Source organism: Phyllostomus discolor, chromosome 8 (genome assembly GCF_004126475.2).
Source record: "Phyllostomus discolor isolate MPI-MPIP mPhyDis1 chromosome 8, mPhyDis1.pri.v3, whole genome shotgun sequence".
Lineage (NCBI taxonomy): Eukaryota > Metazoa > Chordata > Mammalia > Chiroptera > Phyllostomidae > Phyllostomus > Phyllostomus discolor.
Window position 1 is genome coordinate 68,727,906 of NC_040910.2, and position 24,879 is coordinate 68,752,784.

Here is a 24,879-nt window from a genome sequence, read left to right on the forward strand (position 1 = left end):
AATAAAAGGAAGGAAAAGCATAATTGATACTTTTCTACTACTTAGTTGACACACACTGACTCCTTCTTTTCTTAAGACTGTCACAGTTAAGGATGATCAAGTCTTCTCTATGAACCCTCCCAAATATGACAAGATTGAGGACATGGCCATGATGACTCACCTGCACGAGCCCGCTGTGCTGTACAACCTCAAAGAGCGTTATGCAGCCTGGATGATCTATGTGAGTGCCCCCATAGACATTACTTTTCAATAACTCCATGTACCATGTTAGCTAAAACAAAACTTTATTTTCAGATTTTCCTACTCAACATTATTTTAAGTCCAATCATTTGGTTAGCATTGTAAATTCTGATATATTTGAAAATATGCATGTGGAAAACCATCTACTTAATACTGAGATAGTTGGAAAACTGCAGCATTTTGTGCAGCAGAAGGTGCTTAGAGGGAGGTAGCAAATGAATGAAACCATTATGCCTTATGAGAACCTAAGGCTTGGGTCCTTAAATGCAATCCTTAGGTCCCTATCTATATATTTCCCAGGCAGATTAATGAGGTGACTACTGATTGAGCAATCTTGTCATTTCCCACAGACCTACTCAGGCCTCTTCTGTGTCACTGTCAACCCCTACAAGTGGCTGCCGGTGTACAACCCCGAGGTGGTGTCTGCCTACCGAGGCAAAAAACGCCAGGAGGCCCCGCCCCACATCTTCTCCATCTCAGACAATGCCTATCAGTTCATGCTGACTGGTGAGCAAGTCCATAATTACAATTTCTATAGCCACTAATAAAAGATTTGTATACTGGTAACATAGAAGACATAGAGCCAATACTTTGAGAATAATATGTTTACCACAGACATAATAATAGCACTAGTAAAATTAAAGAGTATATTTAGAAAAAAAGGTACCAGTTCCAAAAAAAGGAGTTTTGCTTATATTTCTATGCTAAAATCCAAATTAATTCATGCAAATTCCAGCTCAAAATGCCAACTATGCATTTTAATTATAAGTAATATATTGTCTCTTCTAAAAAGCAAACTTTTGAATTTCATGCTAAGAAGTTATGACAATTACTATATTAAACTTTGGATTGTACATTAATACCACAGCAGGATTTCTGAATGACGAAGTAGGTAATTAATGGGATATTAAACATGAAATTATTATTCATTCATCTGATATCAATAGTTTATTCTCATAACTAATATGGTAAAATGATGCATTACATATTTTTCACATTAAAGGTAATGGAAGTTTAATACACTGATTAACTAGCACATCTTTTGCTAGTTATTTTTTTAAAGTATCTTGTGAAAAAAGCAAAGTACCAATTTATACAGTTATTATTTTCGTGTGAGGAGGTAGTTTTAAGACAATTTTGAGTTTACAGGTACTGTGTTAATCTTTGTGATAAGTTTTTTAAAATACCTTGGGTTTTGGTTTCTCTTCACAGATCGGGAGAACCAGTCAATCCTGATTACGTATGCACATTTCCTGTCTTTTTTTTTCTGTTGAGTTTTGATTCTTGCAGTAGTTACTACTACAGCCTTAGATTCTGACTTTTTATTCTGTCTGGACTTTACAGTGGAGAATCTGGTGCAGGGAAGACTGTGAACACCAAGCGTGTCATCCAATACTTTGCAACAATTGCAGTTACTGGAGAGAAGAAAAAAGAGGAATCTGCTCCTGGTGGCAAACTGCAGGTGGGCATGATGTTCATTTCAGTATGGAAGAACTAAAAGGCTTTAAAATGTGACCACAGTACTTCAGAATCAGGGCAACTTAACTGCATGCAATGCTACATTTGGGATAACTCTTGGAAGCACTTGTGAGCATGAAATATATTGGCAGCTTCGATATGCAAAAGTTCTCACCACCATTTAATTAGGAAGAAAAATTGGTCCTGAAGGATACAAAAATCGAGACCCTGTCAATGGGGTGTTCCCTCCCCACAATTGTCCTCCTCGTTCACTTTAGAAAATCTTACCCAAAAGTTACAGATTATTGCAAAGGGGGAAAGGAGAAGGGGAAAGATCAATGAGAACTTATTTTAGCAAACAGCAACTCCTCTTTTGTAGAGTTTCTTTATCTGTCTTATTCAATTCTCTTAAGGGGACCCTTGAAGATCAAATCATCAGTGCCAATCCCCTACTTGAGGCCTTTGGCAACGCCAAGACCGTGAGGAATGACAACTCCTCTCGTTTCGTAAGTTTCTTGGTCTTCCTATTCATGTGAGAATTAGCACTGCCTCTTCAACACATCTGATAATAATATATTTTCCATCTATTCATTCCATAGATAAAGAGCTAGCATCTACCTTAATATGAACAATAACTTCTTTTTTGCCTCCTTAAGGGTAAATTTATCAGGATCCATTTTGGGGCCACAGGCAAACTGGCTTCTGCAGATATTGAAACATGTAAGTTAATGTATATTAGTTACAGAGTATGTCTCCCTTTGAGATATATATTTAAAATCTTATTTTTATCTATTTTCCACCACAGCCTTTTCTTTTAAATGTGCTTAATCTCACTTTCTAGATCTGCTAGAGAAGTCCCGAGTTACTTTCCAGCTAAAGGCTGAAAGAAGCTACCACATATTTTATCAAATCATGTCCAATAAGAAACCAGAGCTCATTGGTAAAAAAATATCTTTGATTGATAATAACAGCCCTTCTAAGAAGTCCCTCTGAAATGTTTTTGATGACCAAAGTAACTCTATCTATAATTATTCTCTTCCATGTGTTCAGAAATGCTTTTAATCACCACCAACCCATATGACTTTGCCTTTGTCAGTCAAGGTGAAATTACAGTGCCCAGCATTGATGATCAGGAAGAGCTGATGGCCACAGATGTAAGTAATAGATACAACATGGGGAAAAATGGGAAAAGGCAAATTCATTTTCCATTATACAACATTCTCCTCTATTGGGGTAGATAGCATTAGTAGAAAAAAAGTACAAGTAGGCCATACTACCTTTTCAGCTTTTCTACCTCTGGAATAAAAGTACAAGATATTTCAATGCCCCTGACCACCAATATGTATTAGATAAATTAAATGTCTAAAGTGTCAGGTCTTTGTCATTCCTTGGCTAATTGATTAGTTTTGTTATCTTATCAGTCATTTTTGGTCAATTTTTGTACTCCATTAGTGATATTTCTCTTCTATTTTTTGTCAGACCCTATACCCAAGAACATGAGAAAAAACTACAATATGTTAAAATTTTTATAATGAAATATGCAATCCCCACAGTTCCTCTACACTCAGATGTAAACACAAAATCTGTTTTGAGTATACCTTTATGGGCTAATAATATAAGCCTCACCACCCCATGCAGTGTGAGAAGCAATGAATTGTCTACCACAATACTATTCTTTTTGAGACTCCATGAGGCTTTTACATTTATTTTTGCAACTATAGTTTTTCCCTCCCTCCTCTTTTTTTAAAGAGCTCTCTGACTTATTTTCTTTATATGTACATATTTTGTGTTTTCTTTTGAATTTCTGAATAATCAATTTTATTTGATTAACTTCCATAATCAAGACTGTTAGGAATACTCCAACAGTCTTAAGATAGGATTTAAAATTGCTTGTAAATATACTTTTCAAATATTATTTTCAAAGAGTCTGTGAATTACTTATATGCCTTTATCTTATAAATATCAGCTCTTACTCTCTATATCTTGTTACTATATTCATATGCCCAAATGTGATATGGAGTTGAAAAACACCTCCTAGTTTCAGAGCTTAAAAAATGTAGCAGTCTTGCTCTAGGACTTCTGTAATAACATCTAAGTTCTGTAAATAGGTAGAGTCAGTGAGCTGGAACTGAAGGCAACAATCTGAGGAAAGAGTCTTAGGAAACAAGACTAGTAAATAAACATTCTTTCTTCCCTGATGCCTGCCCCCATTGTGAAAACCTTTTCAAAGCCTAGCCTAGGCAACTAAGAAGGTAATCAAAATCTGACAAGGAAAAATGACAAACATATTTCAATATACTGAGAAAGTTCTTTCCACAAATATCTGTTCCCTACACTGATAATGATCGGGTAAAGTTCACTGCCAGGTATGTCATGATCAGCTAAGCTATGACCTGGTATTAGAGAGGAACGTGGAAAAAAACTCAGGCCATTGCTATTGTCTTCATATCTTCTTCCCAATAGTATCTGTCATGCCCACTAGGGTGAAAAGGTAGACTTTGATTATGTATTAGTTCAGGACAATGTAGAAGAAGAAGGAGCAAACAGAGTGATTAGTGAGGCTGGAGAAAAGATTTAAGAGAAGCCATGAGACAATAAGTATACACAGCAAGGCCAGGCTAATAACGTGGGGAAATGGGAAAAGCACTGGCCTTGGTATCCAAAGCAAGGGCTCAAGTCCTGGCTAAGTGAGTGTGGGCAACTCATATAGTATCTTTACTGTCCACATGACTCAGTGGGAAGGCTGATACATACTTCTTGGTGTTGTTATGTGAAACAAAATGGTGATGAATATGAGTGCCTTTTGAAATGAAAATGTGTTAATCAAATATAAGCCAAAGTGTGGTAAGAAAAAAAGTGGGAGGTATATTCTAAGTCTGCAGTGGTAATAATTGTGAGGTTAGTTAAATTCAACTCTTCACAGAGTGCTGTGGACATCCTGGGTTTCAGTGCTGATGAAAAGGTGGCCATTTACAAGCTCACAGGAGCTGTGATGCATTATGGGAACATGAAATTCAAGCAAAAGCAAAGGGAAGAGCAAGCCGAGCCAGATGGCACTGAAGGTACCACTCCCTGTTGACTTCTTTCAATTGACAGAACTGACCCCGTCAGCTCCTCAGAGGCACAGACCATGTTTTTACTTTGAGTTACCCTATGATGGGAATAGAAATGACACACTGCTTAGTATTTTATATGACTGAGCAGATCTGTGGTGATGTGATGTCTGCCCATTCTATCTTTCATTGACTTATGGCAAGGTAGTACTTGCAATTTGATTAAAATATTTTTCATTTCAGTGAATATTTTGTGTGCCCATGTGCACTGGAAAAAAGAAATCTAAATTTTACTGTCACTACTCCCTTAAATTAGAATTTCTCAAATTTTTTTTGTCTGTGGCCCACTTTAGCTGTTTTGAATATCACACAGAGCATTAATTCCTCAAATTTCAAATTACCACCTCAAAAAATGACTAAAATGAACACAAAAGGTAGCAATAATTTTGAAGCAATATCAGCAAGTGAATAGATTTTGCTACATTTGCACATATTCTCCTCAAGCAAAAATTTTTTCTTATGTCATTGTCATTCACACCTTAAATTATATAAGCCTTGACTGGTTTCACTGTCCTCACCTTGTTCATGCAGTTGCTGACAAGGCAGCCTATCTCCAGAGTCTGAACTCTGCTGACTTGCTCAAAGCTCTCTGCTACCCCAGGGTCAAGGTCGGCAATGAGTATGTCACCAAAGGCCAGACTGTGCAACAGGTAAACATGACTTAAACCTCCTGATTCATTTGAGCCAAAGGAGACTCAAGGGTCCATCATTGTTTTCAATTCAAAAACTAAACTACCATTGTTCTTGAAGGTATACAACTCAGTGGGTGCTCTGGCCAAAGCCATCTATGAGAAGATGTTCCTGTGGATGGTCACCCGCATCAACCAGCAGCTAGACACCAAGCAGCCCAGGCAGTACTTCATTGGAGTCTTGGACATTGCTGGCTTTGAGATCTTTGATGTGAGTTATGATTGACAGAAAGCTAGCAAATGCAAATCCTGATCATTTAAAGCATACAAAGTCAACAAACAAAAAGTGGGGGTGTTGTGGGGCTGGGTGAAAAAGGTGAAGGGATTAAGCAAAAAACAAACAAACAATAAAACCTCACAGACACAGACAACAATGTGGTGATTACCAGAGGGGAAGGGGGTGGGGGGAGGTAAAAAAAGTTACGGGAGGATAAATGGTGATGGACTTGAGGTGGTGAACAAACAATACAATCTACAGATGCTATACTGTAGAACTGTATACCTGAAAGCTATATAATTTTATTAATCAATGTCACCCTAATAAATTCAATTTAAAAATAAAAAATCAACAAGTGTTGGTGAGGATGTGGAGAAAAGGGAACCCACATGCACTGTTGGTGGGAATGAAGATGGTGCAGCCACTGTGGAAAGCAGAGTGGAGTTACCTCAAAAAATTTAAATGGAATTGCTTTATTACCCAGAGATCTCACTTTTTGGAAATATATCCAAAGGAATCCAAAACACCAATTCAAAAAAATATGCACCCCTAATGTTCACTGCAATGTTATTTACAATAGCAGCCCAAGTGCTCATAAGTAGATAAGTGAATAAAAAAGCTATGGTACATTTACACATAGAATACTACTTGGCTGGAAAAAAAAGAAGAAAATCTGTCCTTTTTGTGACAGCATGGACGGACCTGGAGAGCATGCTAAGTGAAATAAGCCAGTCAGAGAAAGACAAATACCATACGATTTCACTCATATGTAGAATCTAATGAACAAAATAAAAACAGATTCATAGATAGAGAACAGACAGACAGATGTCAGAGGGGAGGGGGGTTGGGGGCTGAGTGAAAAGGATGAAGGGATTGAGGAAAAAAAAACAAAGAACTCACAGACACAGACAACAGTATGGTGATTACCGGAGGGAAAGAAAGGTGGGGGGAAATAGAACAGGGTAAAGGGACAATAAATGGTGACAGAAGGAGACTTTTCCTGGGATGGTGAACACACTATACAATATACAGGTGATGTATTATAGAATTGTACACCTGAAACCTATAGAATTTTATTAACCAATGTCACCACAATAAATTTAAATAAAATTTTTTTAAATGATGCATAATGTGGTAAGTGGTAGGTTTTTAAGGGATAAGGCTTTAAAATTATGGAATGGTTGTTTAGATTATAAAGTACTTTGTTATATTAAAGATTTCAAATTTTATATGATAAAAGAAAAAAAACATGAACTCTGCTAAACATTGTTGAATGGAGAATTCTATGAGTATCAATCAGGTGAGTTGATACTGTCATTTAAGTCTACTATATCTTTCCTGATTTTCTGCCTACTTTTTCTGTAAATTATTGAAAGAAGGGTATTAAAATCTTCAACTATCAAAAAAGTACAAAATGGAATTCGTGCTAAAGAAAGGCCTTGGAAGAGATATAAAATCTAGTAAATAGGTATAAATAGAAAAGAATTTTAGTCTTTCAAATCTAGAAGTCTCAAAAATGTTCCATGAATGATTAAGATAGTCAACATCAATCTTGGATCCAAACAGATGAGTACAGAAACACTTTCCTAAATTACTCTAAGGAAATATTTAAAAGATCTCCTCATTTAATAGCATTTTGCCTCATATGCAGTTATTTGGAGAGCAAAGTATAGAGGAGTCGATTTTCCTTTGTTTTAGAATTATGTCATAAATTTTAAAAACAGTCTGAACCTTTGTAATTTAATAAATCAAATGCCTTAGATTTAGAAGGAAATATTAGTAGCTGCTCCATAGATACAAATACTTAAGTTATGAGTAATTTACATATTTATTGTTTCCTATAGTTTAACAGCCTGGAACAGCTGTGCATCAACTTCACCAATGAGAAACTGCAACAGTTTTTCAACCACCACATGTTTGTGCTGGAGCAGGAGGAGTACAAGAAGGAAGGCATCGAGTGGGAGTTCATTGACTTTGGGATGGACCTGGCTGCCTGCATTGAGCTCATCGAAAAGGTTTGTATGACTTTTCAAGCCTTTGAAACATGAAGAACAAATAGTCTACTTTCCTATGCTTAACTGCAATCGCAATTTTCAAAGAAAAAGCAGTGGAATTTTATGATATACTTGTGCACCCTGATCAGTTGTGAGATGTGTCACAAGTGACCTATTACTAATGAAAAAAGTAATTTGTAGAAAAATTATTACAACACATATACCCAGTCACATTTATCCCTCTAATCACTTCATTTTCCATTATTCATGCATGATTTCATGCATATGGGAGAAATTAATGAAAGTATGACTAGTCTTCTGAGTATGGTAATTAACTCTAGTGAACCTATGATTGTGTATTGTGCATTTGTCATCCTTCATGTGTATCTATGTAGGCTATGTCAAGATGTCTTAAACTTTGGAAGGTTAACTCTTTAATTGTTATAGTCACTTGAGTAAACTGATGACTAATAAGTAAAACTTTCCATAGCCCTACCTGGAATATGAACCCTGAATTCCTCGTTATCAAGGGGGTAGAGCAAGAGTTATATCAGTTCAGAAGATGTTAAAACTCATCAAGCAATTGTTAAACACTTTCAAAAGTGTAGTGGGAATTCATCTTGTATCTATTGATAACAATAAGGCTTGTTATTTGTGAACCATACCCTTTCAGTGGGAAGAGTAAGTCCAACTGCTGTGTAGGAAAACTTCAAATACTAATGTCAAAATTCATAAAAATATGAGAGATGAGAGTGTAAAAGCAGACTGGGTCTGCCCAATTTGGGAAAAAGATACTATAATGTGGTGATATGAAATCTTTACTATTCATTAAAACTGTATAGTCCTCAGGAAACGCATTTGTTTTCTTCTATAGTATTTCAGTTTCTTGGAACACTCAAAATAGTTTTTGGAAGACAGTTTGTGACTAAAGCAAAGCCATGAATGTTGAATTTTATATCAGGCTTTCATACAAAATTTGCCACCGAAAAGAGTCAATCTACTTATAAAGGAAAACCAAATAAGCATCACTTAACCCCACAGTGGCAGAAACACATTAGAGCACAAAGAGTTTTATGATACAACATGAGACACACTTTTTTCCTGGCAATGGATCATTCCTAGTCATTATCCTTCTCTCTTCTCTTCATACTTTTGTCATGTCTAAATTTGAAGTGAAGGAAGTTACACTGCCAGTAGGGAAGAAAGTATTTAGATATATACATTTATGAAAGAAAGAATTCAGCTTTGAAATGGCAGTTTCAGAATTTAATTTTATACTCTGAACATAATGTTTATCGTGGCACAAATATCTTTTTTTTTAATGGAGTCTCTCTAGTAAACATATTTCCCATATGTCCTTGGTATATGATTGTTTCACATTTCAGTAGTAGAGGCCCAGTAGTATCATGCCTAATTAACTCCTTATCATTCCAAGTCTTCTTTTGTACAGGTTTCCACCAAGCACATAAATTACTGGAATATTATTTTGGAGAGACTTATCATTCCTATACCCTTTTTTCTACTCTTAGCCTATGGGCATCTTCTCCATCCTGGAAGAGGAGTGCATGTTCCCCAAGGCTACAGACACCTCCTTCAAGAACAAGCTGTATGAACAGCACCTGGGCAAGTCCAACAACTTCCAGAAGCCCAAGCCTGCCAAAGGCAAGGCTGAGGCCCACTTCTCGCTGGTGCACTATGCGGGCACCGTAGACTACAACATTGCTGGCTGGCTTGACAAGAACAAGGACCCCCTGAATGAGACGGTGCTTGGGCTATACCAGAAGTCTGGAATGAAGACTCTGTCTCTCCTCTTTTCTGGAGCTCAAACTGCTGAAGCAGGTAATTTTTCCTTCAATTTATTGGGGTGACATTGGCTAATGAAATTATATGGCTTTTGGGCATACAATTCTATAATACATCATCTGTATTTGTATTGTGTGTTCACCACCCCAACTCATTTTCTGTCACCATTTATCCCCCTTTTACCCTATTCTGCTTCCCCCCATACCCCTTCCCTCTGGTGATCACCATTCTGCTTGTGTCTATGAGTTTTGGGTGGTTTTAACTTACTCCGTTCACCTTGCTCCCCAGCCCATCCCCTCCCCTATGACAATCACCAGTCTGTTCCCTATCTATGAGTCTGTTTCCATTTTGTTATTTCATTCATTAGATTCCACTTATAAGTGAAATCATATGGTATTTTTCTTTCTCTGACTGGCTTATTTCACTTAGCATAATATTCTCCAGGTCCATCCATGCTGTAACAAAAGGTCAGACTTCCTTCTTTTTTTATGGTCAAATAGTATCCCATTGTGCAAATGTACCACAGGTTTTTTATCCACTCATCTACTGATGGATATTTCTAATTTCATCAATATGTTCCTAGAGCGAGAAGTCAGAAATATACTATTTATCAGAGATTGACACAGTTATAGCAAAACCTAACATGAAAATACTGGCCAATATGGATCTAATAAAATGATGTATAATTAATAAGTGTGGTACAGTCTTACAATAATACACTTTCAGAACTAAAATGGACACAATGGATCATTTAGTATGGACCCCTTTCACCATTAAGAAAACAGAAACTCAGAGAGTTAAGTAACTTGCTCAGAATCATACAGCTCGTTTCTACCATTTAAATAGTATTGATTCCTTCAAGGATCCAGCTAAGTTGGAATGAGAAAATTCTTTGTTAGAGCACTAGTGCTTCAGAAATTAAAGTTCTGTTAAGCCACCTAAGACTGGATGTACAAGTAACAGACAAAAGCACAGGCAAATAGAATATAGGTCTAACCTGCAGGTTAGCAAAGGCTCACCTACTTGGGACCAAACATGCAACTTCACCTGTTTTCTGGGGACTGTGTGCACTGAGGCCTTTCTCTGTCTCCTAGAAGCTCCTGCTGATTTGAATTACAGGAATCCCATCCCTTCCCCAAATTTACACTTTACATACACAGTTATTTTGTTGGTGGTGGTGGTGGTGGTGGTGGTGGTGGTATTCTTGAACGCTTATAATGCAAGTTAATGCTTATATTTTCCAAATCTAGAGTTGAAGGAGGGGAGATATGAAAAGAATAGGAATGATACAAATGAATGAGTGTAAATTTAAATTTCAAATGGTATTTTGGCAGTCCTGGTGTCTATGGATAGTAGTTAAAAGGCTATTGCAAATAACTGTAATTTCTCTATATTGTTTTTCAGAAAGTGGTGGTGGTGGAAAGAAAGGTGCCAAGAAGAAGGGGTCTTCTTTCCAGACAGTGTCAGCTCTTTTCAGGGTACAGTATATTTCTTGAATTCCAAATTATTACTCTTGTGAAGAAATTAAATTATTATAACTTAAAAATTTTTTAAAAGAAATCTATGGTGAAACAGAAAAGAAGTTAAAAAGAGGTAGAGATGTACTAAAAGTAATCTAAAAAATGTCTGAGGAAAAATTAACAAGAGGACCCAGACATGTGTATTCACACCAAACCTCATACTAAATTAAGCACATCCTCTTTAAGCCCCAAATCTGAAAGATGTGGTATTAAACATATTTCACATGAAATCAAATGCTCACTTAAAAGCAACCACTGTATTTAGTCACATCTATTTCATATGACCAAATTCTCAATATAAAATGTCTCTGACTGGCAGTGATTAAAGAAACATACTGAGATTGACTGGTTTTGTGTAACCTTAATTTTCTATGTTCCACATATGTGATTTCTTTTTGTTACTATGATTTGTTCTTCATTGAGACAGCTCATTGAAATATGAAACAGAAGTACATTAACTACAGACCATTGATAGGGATTCTAATGTAAATACAACTAGAAATTATTTTTAAAACCTTTCATATGGTTTTATAGGAGAATTTAAATAAGCTGATGACCAACTTGAGGAGCACTCACCCCCACTTTGTACGCTGTCTCATTCCCAATGAAACTAAAACTCCTGGTAAGATATTTCTGATATCCAAGTAAGACTCCAGGGTAACTTTTCGTGAGACTTTTAGAGGGAAAAACACATCTTCTTTTCAGGGGCCATGGAGCATGAACTTGTCCTGCACCAGCTGAGGTGTAATGGTGTGCTGGAAGGCATCAGAATCTGCAGGAAAGGATTCCCAAGCAGAATCCTTTATGCAGACTTCAAACAGAGGTTTGTATCTCATTATTTATGACTTTCAGTGTGCTAGTCTATATCAAAATTGCCACATATTTCAAACATTTTTTTAACTTTTCCTTGAACACTGAAATGCAGTTATTTGAAAGGTGATCATAAAAGAAAGAAGTCTTGGTTTATATGATCATAAATTGTTCATTATATCTTTGCAAGTTTTACATAAAGCACAGTTTGATTATTTTAATACAAAATCAATCTATAATTTTGTCAATGACAGCTACTAAAAGTTCTACCTTTTTATTACAGTGAAGAAAACTACATTTTAATATTTTGTTTATTCTGACAGATACAAGGTTCTAAATGCAAGTGCCATTCCAGAGGGTCAGTTCATTGACAGCAAGAAAGCTTCTGAGAAACTTCTAGGCTCCATTGACATTGACCACACCCAGTACAAATTCGGTCATACCAAGGTACCACCAATACAAATTTCTATCATAAATTCACCTCCTTTGGACTTTCTCATGAATGAAAATAACATATTTAACTTGTTCTTTTGCAAGGTTTTCTTTAAAGCTGGCCTGTTGGGAACTCTAGAGGAGATGCGAGATGATAAGCTGGCTCAACTCATCACACGCACTCAAGCCATGTGCAGAGGATACCTGATGAGGGTGGAGTTCAAGAAGATGATGGAAAGGAGGTGAGGGACCAAGAACAAGTCCTTTTTGTCCACATTTTAATAGTTGAATCCAATGCAGTCATTGCATTTGTTGATGAATGGTCACTTTCCACATTTTTTCATTTGCATCTTTTTGTCTCTCCTATAGAGAGTCTATCTTCTGCATCCAGTACAATGTTCGTGCTTTCATGAATGTGAAGCACTGGCCCTGGATGAAGCTGTATTTCAAGATCAAGCCCCTCCTCAAGAGTGCAGAAACAGAGAAAGAGATGGCCAACATGAAAGAAGAATTTGAGAAGACCAAAGAAGACCTGGCTAAATCAGAGGCAAAAAGGAAAGAACTTGAAGAGAAAATGGTAACTCTGATGCAAGAGAAAAATGACCTACAACTCCAAGTTCAATCTGTGAGTATCATACATTGCACAGTTCAGCCACATCTTATCATCCTATCACTATCTGACTTGATAGAATAATGTTTTAAGTTAATAAATGCTTTCCACCAAAACATTTGTTGTAATTGTTTGCCTTTCAAAAATATTAGGATTCAGACCTAAAGAAGTAATAAATGCAAAGTCACAAATTATGCTGCCTATGTTCATGTGTGCATTCACACATAGTTTGATGATCAGTAAGCAAAGTCACAAAAATATCTGCAGACAATTTCCTTTCTTTATAGAACCTTCTCTTGAATTATAATGTTCTTTTTTCAGTTAATATTTTAATAAATAAAATAGAGAAGTTATGTTGTTTTCACCAGCACAGAAAAAAAGTTTAAATCAATCACCCTCAAATGTAAGGAAACTGAGTCCTAGATTGAATAAGTGAATTTCCAAAGTAGCAGAGGTACAGATTTTGCCAAAGGCGTATTTCCCTGATTTGACCTTCCACGTATGGATATTTGGAAGAATTTTTTCAATATATTTAATTAGTATATACTGATATTTTTGTCCTTTTGATTTTTGAAAGTTGACAAGGTAGTTGGCATATACATTCACCAAACTGGCTGAGTCTCTGAAATTTCCACCTTTTAATAAATTCCTATGAGTTTGCAGATATAGTTTAGACAAACGAAAACACTTCATTCCCCCCTATAGGAAGCTGAAGGCTTGGCTGATGCAGAAGAAAGATGTGACCAGCTAATCAAAGCAAAAATCCAGCTGGAGGCCAAAATCAAAGAGGTGACTGAGAGAGCTGAGGATGAGGAAGAGATCAATGCTGAGCTGACAGCCAAAAAGAGGAAACTGGAGGATGAATGTTCAGAACTGAAGAAAGACATTGATGACCTTGAGCTGACACTGGCCAAGGTTGAAAAGGAGAAACATGCCACAGAGAACAAGGTATGAAACATATATAAGAAAAGTTTATGTTATTATTATTAAATAAAACTGAATCCACCAAAATACAGCATGTAATACAAAGTGTCTTTACTTCCTAAGGTAAAAAACCTCACAGAGGAGATGGCAGGCCTGGATGAAACCATAGCTAAGCTGACCAAGGAAAAGAAGGCCCTCCAGGAGGCCCATCAGCAGACCCTGGATGACCTGCAGGCAGAAGAGGACAAAGTCAACACCCTGACCAAAGCCAAAATCAAGCTAGAGCAGCAAGTGGATGATGTAAGTGTGAAAAACACAGTGTTGTCTCTTAAAATAAAATAATCAATTACAACATGTAAATATTAATGATGCTCATAAAGTTTTAACTACCGGTTTGGGAATAATAATTAAAGTTCAGGCTATTTAATGTGTCTTTTAAAATTCTCCTGTGTATCTTTGAGGGCTAGTAACATGGCCATCAAAGTGATTAAGAACAAAAACAAATAAAATCCACTAAAAATCTAGCTTGAAGGATCTCTGGAACAAGAAAAGAAACTTCGAATGGACTTAGAAAGAGCCAAGAGAAAACTGGAGGGTGACCTAAAATTGGCCCAAGAATCCACAATGGATGTAGAAAATGACAAACAGCAACTTGATGAGAAACTCAAAAAGTGAGTATTCAATTGTAACTTTCTTATTGTCTGTCAGTTCAGACAAAATACATGCTTTAAAAATCTCTAAAATATTACTTCATTTTATATGGGAAAAAAGACATCTTTCACTTTTTAGTTAATGAAAACAGGAGACTATTGACTTGTAAAACATGTATCTAACTTCCTCACCACTAACAGTACAAATAGATGTTCAATTATACCTAGATAAGAAGAATGGTAAGAGAACTGAATGTGAGCTAATGTGATGCTCTTCTAACAGGAAAGAGTTTGAAATGAGCAATCTGCAAAGCAAGATTGAAGATGAACAGGCCCTTGGGATGCAGCTGCAGAAGAAGATCAAGGAGTTACAGGTAAGTACATGGTTTCCATCAGTGTAATTCAACACAATGAAATTACTAACATGAACTAAGTTTGTGTTTTTCATCACTCTCAGGCCCGAACTGAGGAGCTGGAGGAGGAAATTGAGGCAGAGCGGGCCTCTAGGGCCAAAGCAGAGAAGCAGCGCTCTGACCTCTCCCGGGAACTGGAGGAGATCAGTGAGCGGCTGGAAGAGGCTGGGGGGGCCACTTCGGCCCAGATTGAGATGAACAAGAAGAGGGAGGCTGAGTTCCAGAAAATGCGCAGGGACCTGGAGGAGGCCACCCTGCAGCATGAAGCCACAGCAGCTGCCCTGAGGAAGAAGCATGCAGACAGCGTGGCTGAACTTGGGGAGCAGATAGACAACCTGCAGAGGGTCAAGCAGAAGCTGGAGAAGGAGAAGAGTGAGCTGAAGATGGAGATCGATGACCTTAGCAGCAACATGGAGACTGTCACCAAAGCCAAGGTCTTTATTAACTTGTTACTCTTTCATCCTTGTTTACAACAATTCAAAAGTGATCAAGTTTATATGTGACAATCTTATCTAACTTTAGATCTTATTTCAAATATTAAAATTATTCTCAATAGACATCACTATATTGAATTACTTGATTTATATGTAGAAATCATTTTTTAAAAGATTTTATTTATTTATTTTAGAGAGGAGAAGGGAGGGAGAAAGAGAGGGAGGAAAACATCAATGTGTAGTCGCCTCTTGTGTAACCCCCACTGGGGACCTGGCCTGCAACTCAGGCATATACCCTAGACTGGGAATCGAACTGGTGACCCTTTGGTTCACTGGCCGGCACTCAATCCATTGAGCCACACCAGCCAGGGCTATAGCAATCACTTTAAACTTTGTCACTAACACTATGAAAGAATGCAATTATAGAAAAAAAAGTCTAAAAATCATACTCTAAAACATGATGCAGAATCTAAATGATGCTTATGTTTTCCAATCATTTCCAATATCCTTTACACAATCATTTATTCATTCACTCAGGCAAAATTATGTACCTTTACATCCAAGGCACCACACAGGGCTTTGAGGTAGATGAAACTCATCCCTTTCCACAATTACTTACAGATCTCCAAACACCAGACTCACACATAGAAATGTATCATCTTACTGCTTTGTACATCCTACCACAGGGAAACTTTGAGAAAATGTGCCGGACACTAGAAGACCAGCTTAGTGAAGTGAAGACAAAGGAGGAGGAGCAACAACGCTTAATAAATGAATTATCAGCTCAGAGAGCACGTTTACATACAGAATCAGGTTAGTAAATAAATATGATCATCGTATAGAGAGGTAAAGAATGAAAGGTGAGCCTCAAAAAGTATATAACTATCAAACACAAATCATTTCTCGGGCCATGTACACCCATTTACCACTGACTCGTTATTCTTTCATATTTTCACTGTAAGATGGTAAAAAATGATTTATAAGCTATAACTGGAAAAAAATTAAGATCACTGGGCTGAGAAAATTTTTATTGCTTTAGCATTGGGATGGGGTGTAATGGAAAAAATACAATAGAAACTTTTTTTAAAACGCAAATCCTAAAATATCAAAGTGCTCACACATTTTGAAAGAGCAAGAACTCACCTCCTCAACAGCATCAAAGCTCTTGAGCTATTCTTTCCATCATATGAAATAAGAGAGTTCTAATGTTTCATCCTTTAAATTTTTCTTCATTCAGACCAGAGAAATATATCACTCATGTTTTGTCTTTCACAGGTGAGTTTTCACGACAGCTAGATGAGAAAGATGCTCTGGTTTCTCAGCTATCCCGAGGCAAACAAGCATTTACACAACAGATTGAGGAATTAAAGAGGCAGCTAGAAGAGGAGTCTAAGGTGAGAATTTTCCAGCTGATACTTTCAATCAGTTGAGCTTTAAAGCATGAGACACTATTGAACTTCACATAGAGAATATTGATGATCACAACATAAACTTACATTACACCCTTTTGGGTTGGTTCAGGCCAAGAGTGCTCTGGCCCACGCCCTGCAGTCCTCCCGCCATGACTGTGACCTGCTGCGGGAACAGTATGAGGAAGAGCAGGAAGCCAAGGCCGAGCTTCAGAGGGCAATGTCCAAGGCCAACAGCGAGGTTGCCCAGTGGAGGACAAAGTATGAGACAGATGCCATCCAGCGCACAGAGGAGCTGGAGGAGGCCAAGTATGTTCGAAACTTAGTTAAAATGAAGTATCTCTGTTAACAAAGAGCTTCTGCTACCACTATGAAATGGGCAAGTGTCCGCTTCTCCCAAAACAAAAAAAAAATACAGGAAAAATATGCATGAAGATAAAACTAAGCAAGAAAAATCTCTCGGTTGTCCAAAGAAAGAAATTAAGCCAGAGAGTAGAAAGAGAAAAGACATAAGGCAAGAGGAAGCTGAATGATTGTTTTTAAAAGGGGAGACTTTTGCCATCATTCTATCTATACAAGTGTAGATAGAATAAGAATTAATTGTACTTTCTTGTGCCTCCCCTCTCTCTCAGCAACTAACAAAATATCAGTCCAAGGTGACACATATGTGAGAGAAAAATAATTGGGCTTTAAAGTACAGCTCCTCCTTTTGAGATGTGAAAATATGGCTATATTGAAAAGGGAGGGGGAATAAATATATTGTAACAGACAATAAAATAAAAACAGACATAAGATTCTGTAATACAAAATAAAATTGTTTTATAATGGACTAAATATACAATGCAATCAAAAGTTCAAGACTTAACTGTTAAGAGAGAGAAACTGGACAGAAAGGGACCTACCTATTCAACAGAAAGTTTAAGAAGAGATTTATTCATTTAGCCTACAGCCGAGGTACATCCCTATCATTAGAATTACAGTGTTTTGGTGAATGCCTTAAACAGACTCTTAGTAGAGCTCTCAGAGCAAAATTTATGTAGATTTGGGAAAGCTTATTATTAAACGACTTATGAAAAGCTAGAAATACGGGATATAATTAAACAACTAGACAAAATCAAGTATGCCTTACTTGAACACAATTAAGATAACATCTGAGTAAATAATATGTATGACAGCCTACAAGAATACACAAAGATTAGCAAAATACAGACTCTACTCTCTGGAGATCAAAATTCAGTGCAGAAAACAATAAATAACAGTAATTCAAGGTACACATTAACATTCTCTAAAGAAGGACTGAACCAGCTAGTCTGAAGGGCAAAATGTTGGCTTTGGCTGATCATGATTTTCTTAAAGCCAGACTATGAAGCACAGCCATACTGAAATTTGGGCTGTTTTCAGTATTTGGCTGCTGAGAGAGTGGGAGTGAATTAATGCAGAACTACACCTAGAAAACAACTTTGAAACGCAAAGTATTATGGAGTCTGACTGTGGAAATCACTCTCTTGTACCCACTCTGAACACCCAGTTCCACTGAGGACTATTCACTTCTATTGTCCCTAATTCACTTCTCAGGAAGAAGCTGGCCCAGAGGCTACAGGACGCTGAGGAGCATGTAGAAGCTGTGAATGCCAAGTGTGCCTCCCTAGAGAAGACGAAGCAGCGGCTCCAGAATGAGGTTGAGGACCTCATGCTCGATGTCGAGAGATCTAATGCTGCCTGTGCAGCCCTGGACAAAAAGCAGAGGAACTTTGATAAGGTAATTTCTGAAGAAGTTTCTGCCTCAGCATCCAACATATGATTAGAGATAGCCTGCTACTCAGTGTGCCTTATTCCAACCATCTCAGGACTGTTCTCAGTAGCTCTTGTCTCACTGATGAGGTGGAGAGTTCCTGTGATTTTCACTGTTCTCATTCACAATAATTTTTCAGTCCCAGACATCTCAACTCTGTTTGAGAGTTGCTAGAATAAATGGTTTCATTATATCAAACTTTCTCCACTAAATTTCCTGACTATTCCTTGCCCCTCAGGTCCTAGCAGAATGGAAACAGAAGTATGAAGAAACTCATGCTGAACTTGAAGCTTCCCAAAAGGAGTCTCGCTCCCTCAGCACAGAGCTGTTCAAGATTAAGAATGCTTATGAGGAATCCCTAGACCAACTTGAAACCTTGAAGCGGGAAAATAAGAATTTGCAACGTGAGTACATTTTACCTTTTCTTTAACAACAGAGTTGAAAGAATGCTTTTCCTCACTGAACAAATTTGTATATTTTTGTTCACCAACAGAGGAGATTTCTGATCTCACTGAGCAGATTGCAGAAGGAGGGAAACGTATTCATGAACTGGAAAAAATAAAGAAGCAAATCGAGCAAGAGAAGTCTGAACTTCAGGCTGCTTTAGAGGAGGCAGAGGTAGACATTATTGTACACTTTTGAGAAAACAATTTTGAGAAAAATTAGGGCCTATTGCATGCAAGAACTGCGAATCAAGAGAAAAGACAAATAATTTTTACTCTGCATACGAGTTTGGGAATAGGAAAATGACCACATATACAACTGACGGAATTGTATGTCAGACAGACTGCTAGACACTGAGAAAACAAAGATGAAGTTAAAGGCCTTGCCTTCAAGGGCACTACCTAGCTGGGGAGACAGAAGTATACAAAACCAACAATAACATGTAGAAATTTCTATAACAATGGAATAATGATGTGTAATGGCAGCCCCAAACTAAGAACTAATTCCTATTCCAAGGATACTATACACTTTCATTCCCTGCTAATGTCACCTCTTGCTGTCATTAAGGCATCACTTGAACATGAAGAGGGAAAGATCCTGCGCATCCAGCTGGAGCTGAACCAAGTCAAGTCTGAAGTTGACAGGAAAATTGCTGAAAAGGATGAGGAAATTGACCAGCTGAAGAGGAACCATATTAGAGTTGTGGAGTCAATGCAGAGCACGCTGGATGCTGAGATCAGGAGCAGGAACGATGCCATCAGGATCAAGAAGAAGATGGAAGGAGATCTGAATGAAATGGAAATCCAGCTGAACCATGCCAACCGCATGGCTGCTGAGGCCCTGAGGAACTACAGGAACACCCAAGGCATTCTCAAGGTAAAGGGGTTCAGGAGTTGGTCCTTGGGCACTGGGGTGACTGAAGCCCTGAGAACAAGATGTCTCAATGATTATTCATGCCACAGGACACGCAGATCCACCTGGATGATGCTCTCCGGGGCCAGGAGGACCTGAAAGAGCAGCTGGCCATGGTTGAGCGCAGAGCCAACCTGCTGCAGGCCGAGATCGAGGAGCTGAGGGCCACTCTGGAGCAGACAGAGAGGAGCCGGAAAGTTGCAGAGCAGGAGCTGCTGGATGCCAGTGAGCGTGTCCAGCTGCTGCACACCCAGGTGAGTAGATAGGAAGAGAAGAGTGAAAAAGTTAGAGGAACGAATATCAAATTCTTGCTCATATCTTGGTGCTATCTAAAAATTTATTCATAATGTTTCATGGAGGATACAGTTCAAATATTTAATATTTTGCATTAACAATATTTTTGCTTATCTGAATTTTGACATTCAGAGTTGAGTGACTTTTAAAAATGCATTGTCAACTGAGATGCTAATTAACTTAATTAATTAGTTTGTGATTTCATTGGAACAGCAGGCACTGTGATTTTGCTTTCATGTACTTAATGTTTCTAAATGTGATATTTTAACAAGAACACCAGCCTGATCAACACCAAGAAGAAGCTGGAGACAGACATTTCCCAAATCCAGGGAGAGATGGAAGACATTGTCCAGGAAGCTCGCAATGCAGAAGAGAAGGCCAAGAAGGCCATCACTGATGTAAGATGAGCATTTGTTTTGCTGATATATATGCATGCTACCTGCCATTACCAGCTTTCCTTATTTTCTTGATTTATTTGCTAATTAGGCAGCCATGATGGCTGAGGAGCTGAAGAAGGAGCAGGACACCAGTGCCCACCTGGAGCGGATGAAGAAGAACCTGGAGCAGACAGTGAAGGACCTGCAGCACCGTCTGGATGAGGCTGAGCAGCTGGCCCTGAAGGGTGGGAAGAAGCAGATCCAGAAACTGGAGGCCAGGGTGGGTTTTCACTACTCCATTCAATTCCCAGCCTGTTCACACAGCTAAATACAGCCAACTGTTAAATGCCTTTGTTCTTTTCCAGGTGAGGGAGCTTGAAAATGAGGTTGAAAATGAACAGAAGCGAAATGTTGAGGCAGTCAAGGGTCTTCGCAAACATGAGAGAAGAGTGAAGGAACTCACTTACCAGGTGACCAATATTTCCATATTTTCCGAATTTTACTCTCCAGAAAATAAAATGAATTATTTTAAAATCATGACACCATCTATTTGGTATCTTTTTCATTTCAGACTGAGGAGGACCGCAAGAATGTTCTCCGGCTGCAGGACTTGGTGGACAAATTACAAACCAAAGTTAAAGCTTATAAGAGACAAGCTGAAGAGGCTGTGAGTATATCTTCAGAGTGAGAGAAAAGTTCACATCCATGACGTTTTTAGAATTTAAGAGACTTTCTTTAAGGCAAAGAACATAAAATTGAAAATAAAGAATTAGGTTTGTTTAGGTATTTATTTAGAATGGGAAAATTTTACCATGAGTTACTAGAGCCTTTAAGATTTAGGTTCACTTCTTCTGAGACATCTTTAAGCAATTTCCAGACATGTTCACACAGAAGTGCTTCTTGTTTACAACCCAATAACCTCCCTGTCTGGAACACTCTGCAACTCCTGCCTGGAAGTCCTATATTCCCAGCACACAAAGGGACTGTGCAAATGAGGGCTCTGAAGTTCAAGCTTTATTTAATTTCATGATAAATCCATCTCAGGACATTTCTTTTTAATTTGACTGCAGTTATGTTTCTTATCCTGTTAATTCTGAAATGTTCAAGTTTTTCTGCACCCAATACTACCTACTGTTCCTACTCTTAAAAGTTTGTTTTGTAGATACAAGATCAATTCCTATTCCTGCTATGTTGATCTCCCTGTGGTCACTGTAGCATCTTAAGTTTGCCAGGAAGAAAGTTAAGTAAGAAAGACTGAACAGAGGGGTTGTAAGCCCACTCATTCATTGAGGCTAGTATGTGGAAATACCCTACCGCCAAATAAGTACATCACCAAATGGCAGAACCTTTTGCTTTCTCATTCATGAAGCAAGTCCTGTAGCTGCTTCTAGTAACAAATGCAGTAAGAACCAGAAACATCAACTTTTCTTGTACTCTCAAATGAATTTCCATTCATTCTCAGGAGGAACAATCCAACGTCAACCTCTCCAAGTTCCGCAAGCTCCAGCATGAGCTGGAGGAGGCTGAGGAACGGGCTGACATTGCTGAGTCCCAGGTCAACAAGCTGCGGGTGAAGAGCCGCGAGGTTCACACAAAAATCATAAGTGAAGAGTAATGCTGAATCCAAATGCTGAAAGGCGATCAAAGAAATACACAAAATGTGAAGTTCTTTGTCACTGTCACATGTTGCTGTAATATAAAATAAAATAAAATCTGCAGAGAATTTTGCAACCTAAAAATACATGTGTCTCAATTATAAGCTCTATAGTGCTATAGAAACTAATGCTAAAGTGGGGAATCCTGAAAGACTTCTCCAAGAAGACTTGAGCTAGTTCCTAAAAGAGGAGTAGAAGAGTTATTAGGTGAAAGAGAAATGGAGATGATCATTTGAAAAAGAGAAAATGAGGTTGAGACTTCAGAATAGTTTATGAGCAAAGGGCATCAGATGAGGCCAAAGATGGAAGGTAAAACCTGACTGTGAAGTTAAAACCTCACTGCCTCATATGCAGTGTTGTGAAATTAGGACATGCATCAAACTGGTCATATTCTGTGAAGAGGACAGTTGACACAATTCTGGCAGTGGTATGGAGGATAGAGTAGGACAGGAAAGACTTTAGGAAGACTATAAAATGGATCAATTAGAGATGACAATGATGGTAATGAATTTCTTAAGAATGCAGAGTGAAAGCACAGTTCCAATACTAGTAGAAAGAAAGGACTGGGAGAGCACTGAAGAAGTTACAGTTTCACAGCATTCAAACCTCCCAGGTACTTTGTGGTTATAGATTTTACTTCCTTTTGGGGAAACTATTTTCCTCTGAACCATATCCCTCTTAAAAAAAAAGAGGAGGACTGAACTCTTAAAATAATTATTCTTATTAACTTTCTAAGTTTTACATACAATTTTGCTTACCAAGGAACCACGTTTTTCTTAATACCGTTCATATTTTAAGGTGGAACCAGAAAAAGAATTTATTTCTTAATAGCAAAAAGAATGTAGACTGCATTTAACACAGCCATTGCCAGAGTGTTGTTTTGTTTTTTTTTGTCTTTGATACTTTTCTTAAACCTTATAATTTGGCTTCACTGTGTGGGCATTTAGAAAATAAGATAATAGAATACCAATTTATTCTTTTACAGTGGTGGATATACCTTTCTAATGAGGAGGCTGCTTGAGGGAAATTCCTTCCCCAGTGTGGCAATCCTAATTAGTAATAAGAAGGCTGCTTCATGAGGAGAGTATTTAAAGGGGATAGAAAATAATTATAAAGAATATTTCACCTAGGCCAGGATGAAGATCAATGAAATAACCTGCCCAGAGCAGGCATTTATTGTCAGATTTTAATTAAACTCTGTAGGGTTAACCTATTGACCTCAAAAGTGCTTGGCAATTGCTTTATTATTCTGTCACCTAACTATTTAAATAATTGCTTATGTAGACAGTTGAGAGTATATTTAATTTTATGTGAGTCAATTATTCTGGGGTCCCTGATTAAAGCAGAAAAGATTTAGAGTCACAGCTACCTTGGTTAATATTGTTCCTCAAGATTAGGTGATTTGTAGACTTACTTCCTTATCTCCTACAACAAAACTATTCACAATAATCTAGAAACACTTATAATATTCTTTGCTTTTTCTTTAATAGATATGAGGGATCTCTGAGATTTGAGAACTGTTTCTAATGTACTGATGCTGGATATGAAAATTCAAACAGGATATATGCAAGGAGAAGGCACGAGGCTATCTCCAAGACCAACACTGCATTGGGAATAATGGAGGTAGTTTAAGTCTTATTCCTCCCTGATAAGTGTCACTATGGCTTACTGTGATGGGAAGAAAAAAATTAAGCCTGGAAGAATATTGTGAAATGTTAATAAGGCAAAAATCTTTTTTTCTAATGTAGATAAACCTATTTAGAATTTATGCACAGGGAACGAGGCAGAGATGACCGTGCCCTAGTGCTTTGGCACCTAGCCAGACATCATTACTCTAATAAAATCGCCCAAGAATTTGTAATAAGGCCAGTTTCTTTACTTTTCCATGTTCTGAAGACTTAAAGACTATGGTTACTGAAAGTGTATTCTGGGACCATCGACATACTGATACTCAGAAATATCATGAATCTTTTCCTTCGACTCAATTTATAAATGTCCAATAACCAGATATCAAGAAAAGAAGAAATCTCAAGTTCTCTGTGTTCCAAATTATTACTGCCCCTTCTGTCTACCTTACATCTACATATCCTTCTATTATAGACTAAATCCTTGACATCATGGAGGATATTCACTTTATTTAATTTTTTATTAAATTAAAATGTATTAATCTCAACTAATGCCCCAGGTAGAATTATTGGCTAACCAACTAAGAAAGTATCTAAATAAAGAAGTCTCTTAAGATATGCCTAAAGGGATGGCGTCTCTGAGGGAGGGACGGGGAGAGATAAGAAAATGCATCTTATGCAATTTTAAAGCCATTTACTCACAGTTTTGCTGAGGGTTGATTCTGGGTATTAAGACATCCAGCATTGTTCCTCACAAGTCTCGGGATTATGAACCTCCATGTCAGTAGTTCTCAAATTTAGCATGTATCAGAATCATGAGGAGGGCTTATTCAAACACCGATTGCTGGGCCCTACTGCTAGAGTTTCTGATTCAGTTGGCCTAAGTTAAGGCCCCAAAATCTGCATTTCTAACAAATTCCCAGGTGATAATGATGCTGCTATTCAAAGCGCTACATTCTGAAAACCACAGCTCTATATTATCACCAAATCTTTTACAAAGTTATTACATATCATATTCTATAGCTTCATGTTTACACCCGTAAAATCAGCCAAACCTCCCAGAG

The 24,879-nt window shown here is 37.6% G+C and overlaps 1 protein-coding gene across 1 annotated transcript in view; it reads left to right on the forward strand.

The window, feature by feature from the left end:
* The window catches only part of LOC114515185 (myosin-4), a 25,550-nt gene extending 3,276 nt beyond the window's left edge, over positions 1-22,274 (forward strand). Inside the window, exons 4-40 of the mRNA XM_028534516.2 lie at positions 77-220; positions 591-747; positions 1,453-1,480; positions 1,585-1,702; positions 2,112-2,204; positions 2,355-2,418; positions 2,540-2,638; positions 2,749-2,852; positions 4,622-4,760; positions 5,343-5,461; positions 5,562-5,711; positions 7,562-7,732; positions 9,241-9,550; positions 10,919-10,992; positions 11,569-11,656; positions 11,740-11,857; positions 12,168-12,291; positions 12,382-12,518; positions 12,646-12,901; positions 13,592-13,834; positions 13,934-14,110; positions 14,336-14,481; positions 14,744-14,834; positions 14,918-15,307; positions 15,994-16,120; positions 16,583-16,701; positions 16,829-17,025; positions 18,292-18,475; positions 18,747-18,912; positions 19,002-19,126; positions 19,520-19,828; positions 19,915-20,118; positions 20,431-20,556; positions 20,645-20,815; positions 20,901-21,005; positions 21,107-21,202; positions 21,998-22,274. Coding sequence (XP_028390317.1) covers positions 77-220; positions 591-747; positions 1,453-1,480; positions 1,585-1,702; positions 2,112-2,204; positions 2,355-2,418; positions 2,540-2,638; positions 2,749-2,852; positions 4,622-4,760; positions 5,343-5,461; positions 5,562-5,711; positions 7,562-7,732; positions 9,241-9,550; positions 10,919-10,992; positions 11,569-11,656; positions 11,740-11,857; positions 12,168-12,291; positions 12,382-12,518; positions 12,646-12,901; positions 13,592-13,834; positions 13,934-14,110; positions 14,336-14,481; positions 14,744-14,834; positions 14,918-15,307; positions 15,994-16,120; positions 16,583-16,701; positions 16,829-17,025; positions 18,292-18,475; positions 18,747-18,912; positions 19,002-19,126; positions 19,520-19,828; positions 19,915-20,118; positions 20,431-20,556; positions 20,645-20,815; positions 20,901-21,005; positions 21,107-21,202; positions 21,998-22,150 — 5,622 coding nt within the window. The 3' untranslated portion in view covers positions 22,151-22,274. The remainder of the gene's footprint in view (positions 1-76; positions 221-590; positions 748-1,452; positions 1,481-1,584; positions 1,703-2,111; positions 2,205-2,354; positions 2,419-2,539; positions 2,639-2,748; positions 2,853-4,621; positions 4,761-5,342; positions 5,462-5,561; positions 5,712-7,561; positions 7,733-9,240; positions 9,551-10,918; positions 10,993-11,568; positions 11,657-11,739; positions 11,858-12,167; positions 12,292-12,381; positions 12,519-12,645; positions 12,902-13,591; positions 13,835-13,933; positions 14,111-14,335; positions 14,482-14,743; positions 14,835-14,917; positions 15,308-15,993; positions 16,121-16,582; positions 16,702-16,828; positions 17,026-18,291; positions 18,476-18,746; positions 18,913-19,001; positions 19,127-19,519; positions 19,829-19,914; positions 20,119-20,430; positions 20,557-20,644; positions 20,816-20,900; positions 21,006-21,106; positions 21,203-21,997) is intronic.
* The last annotated feature ends 2,605 nt before the right edge of the window (positions 22,275-24,879 follow it).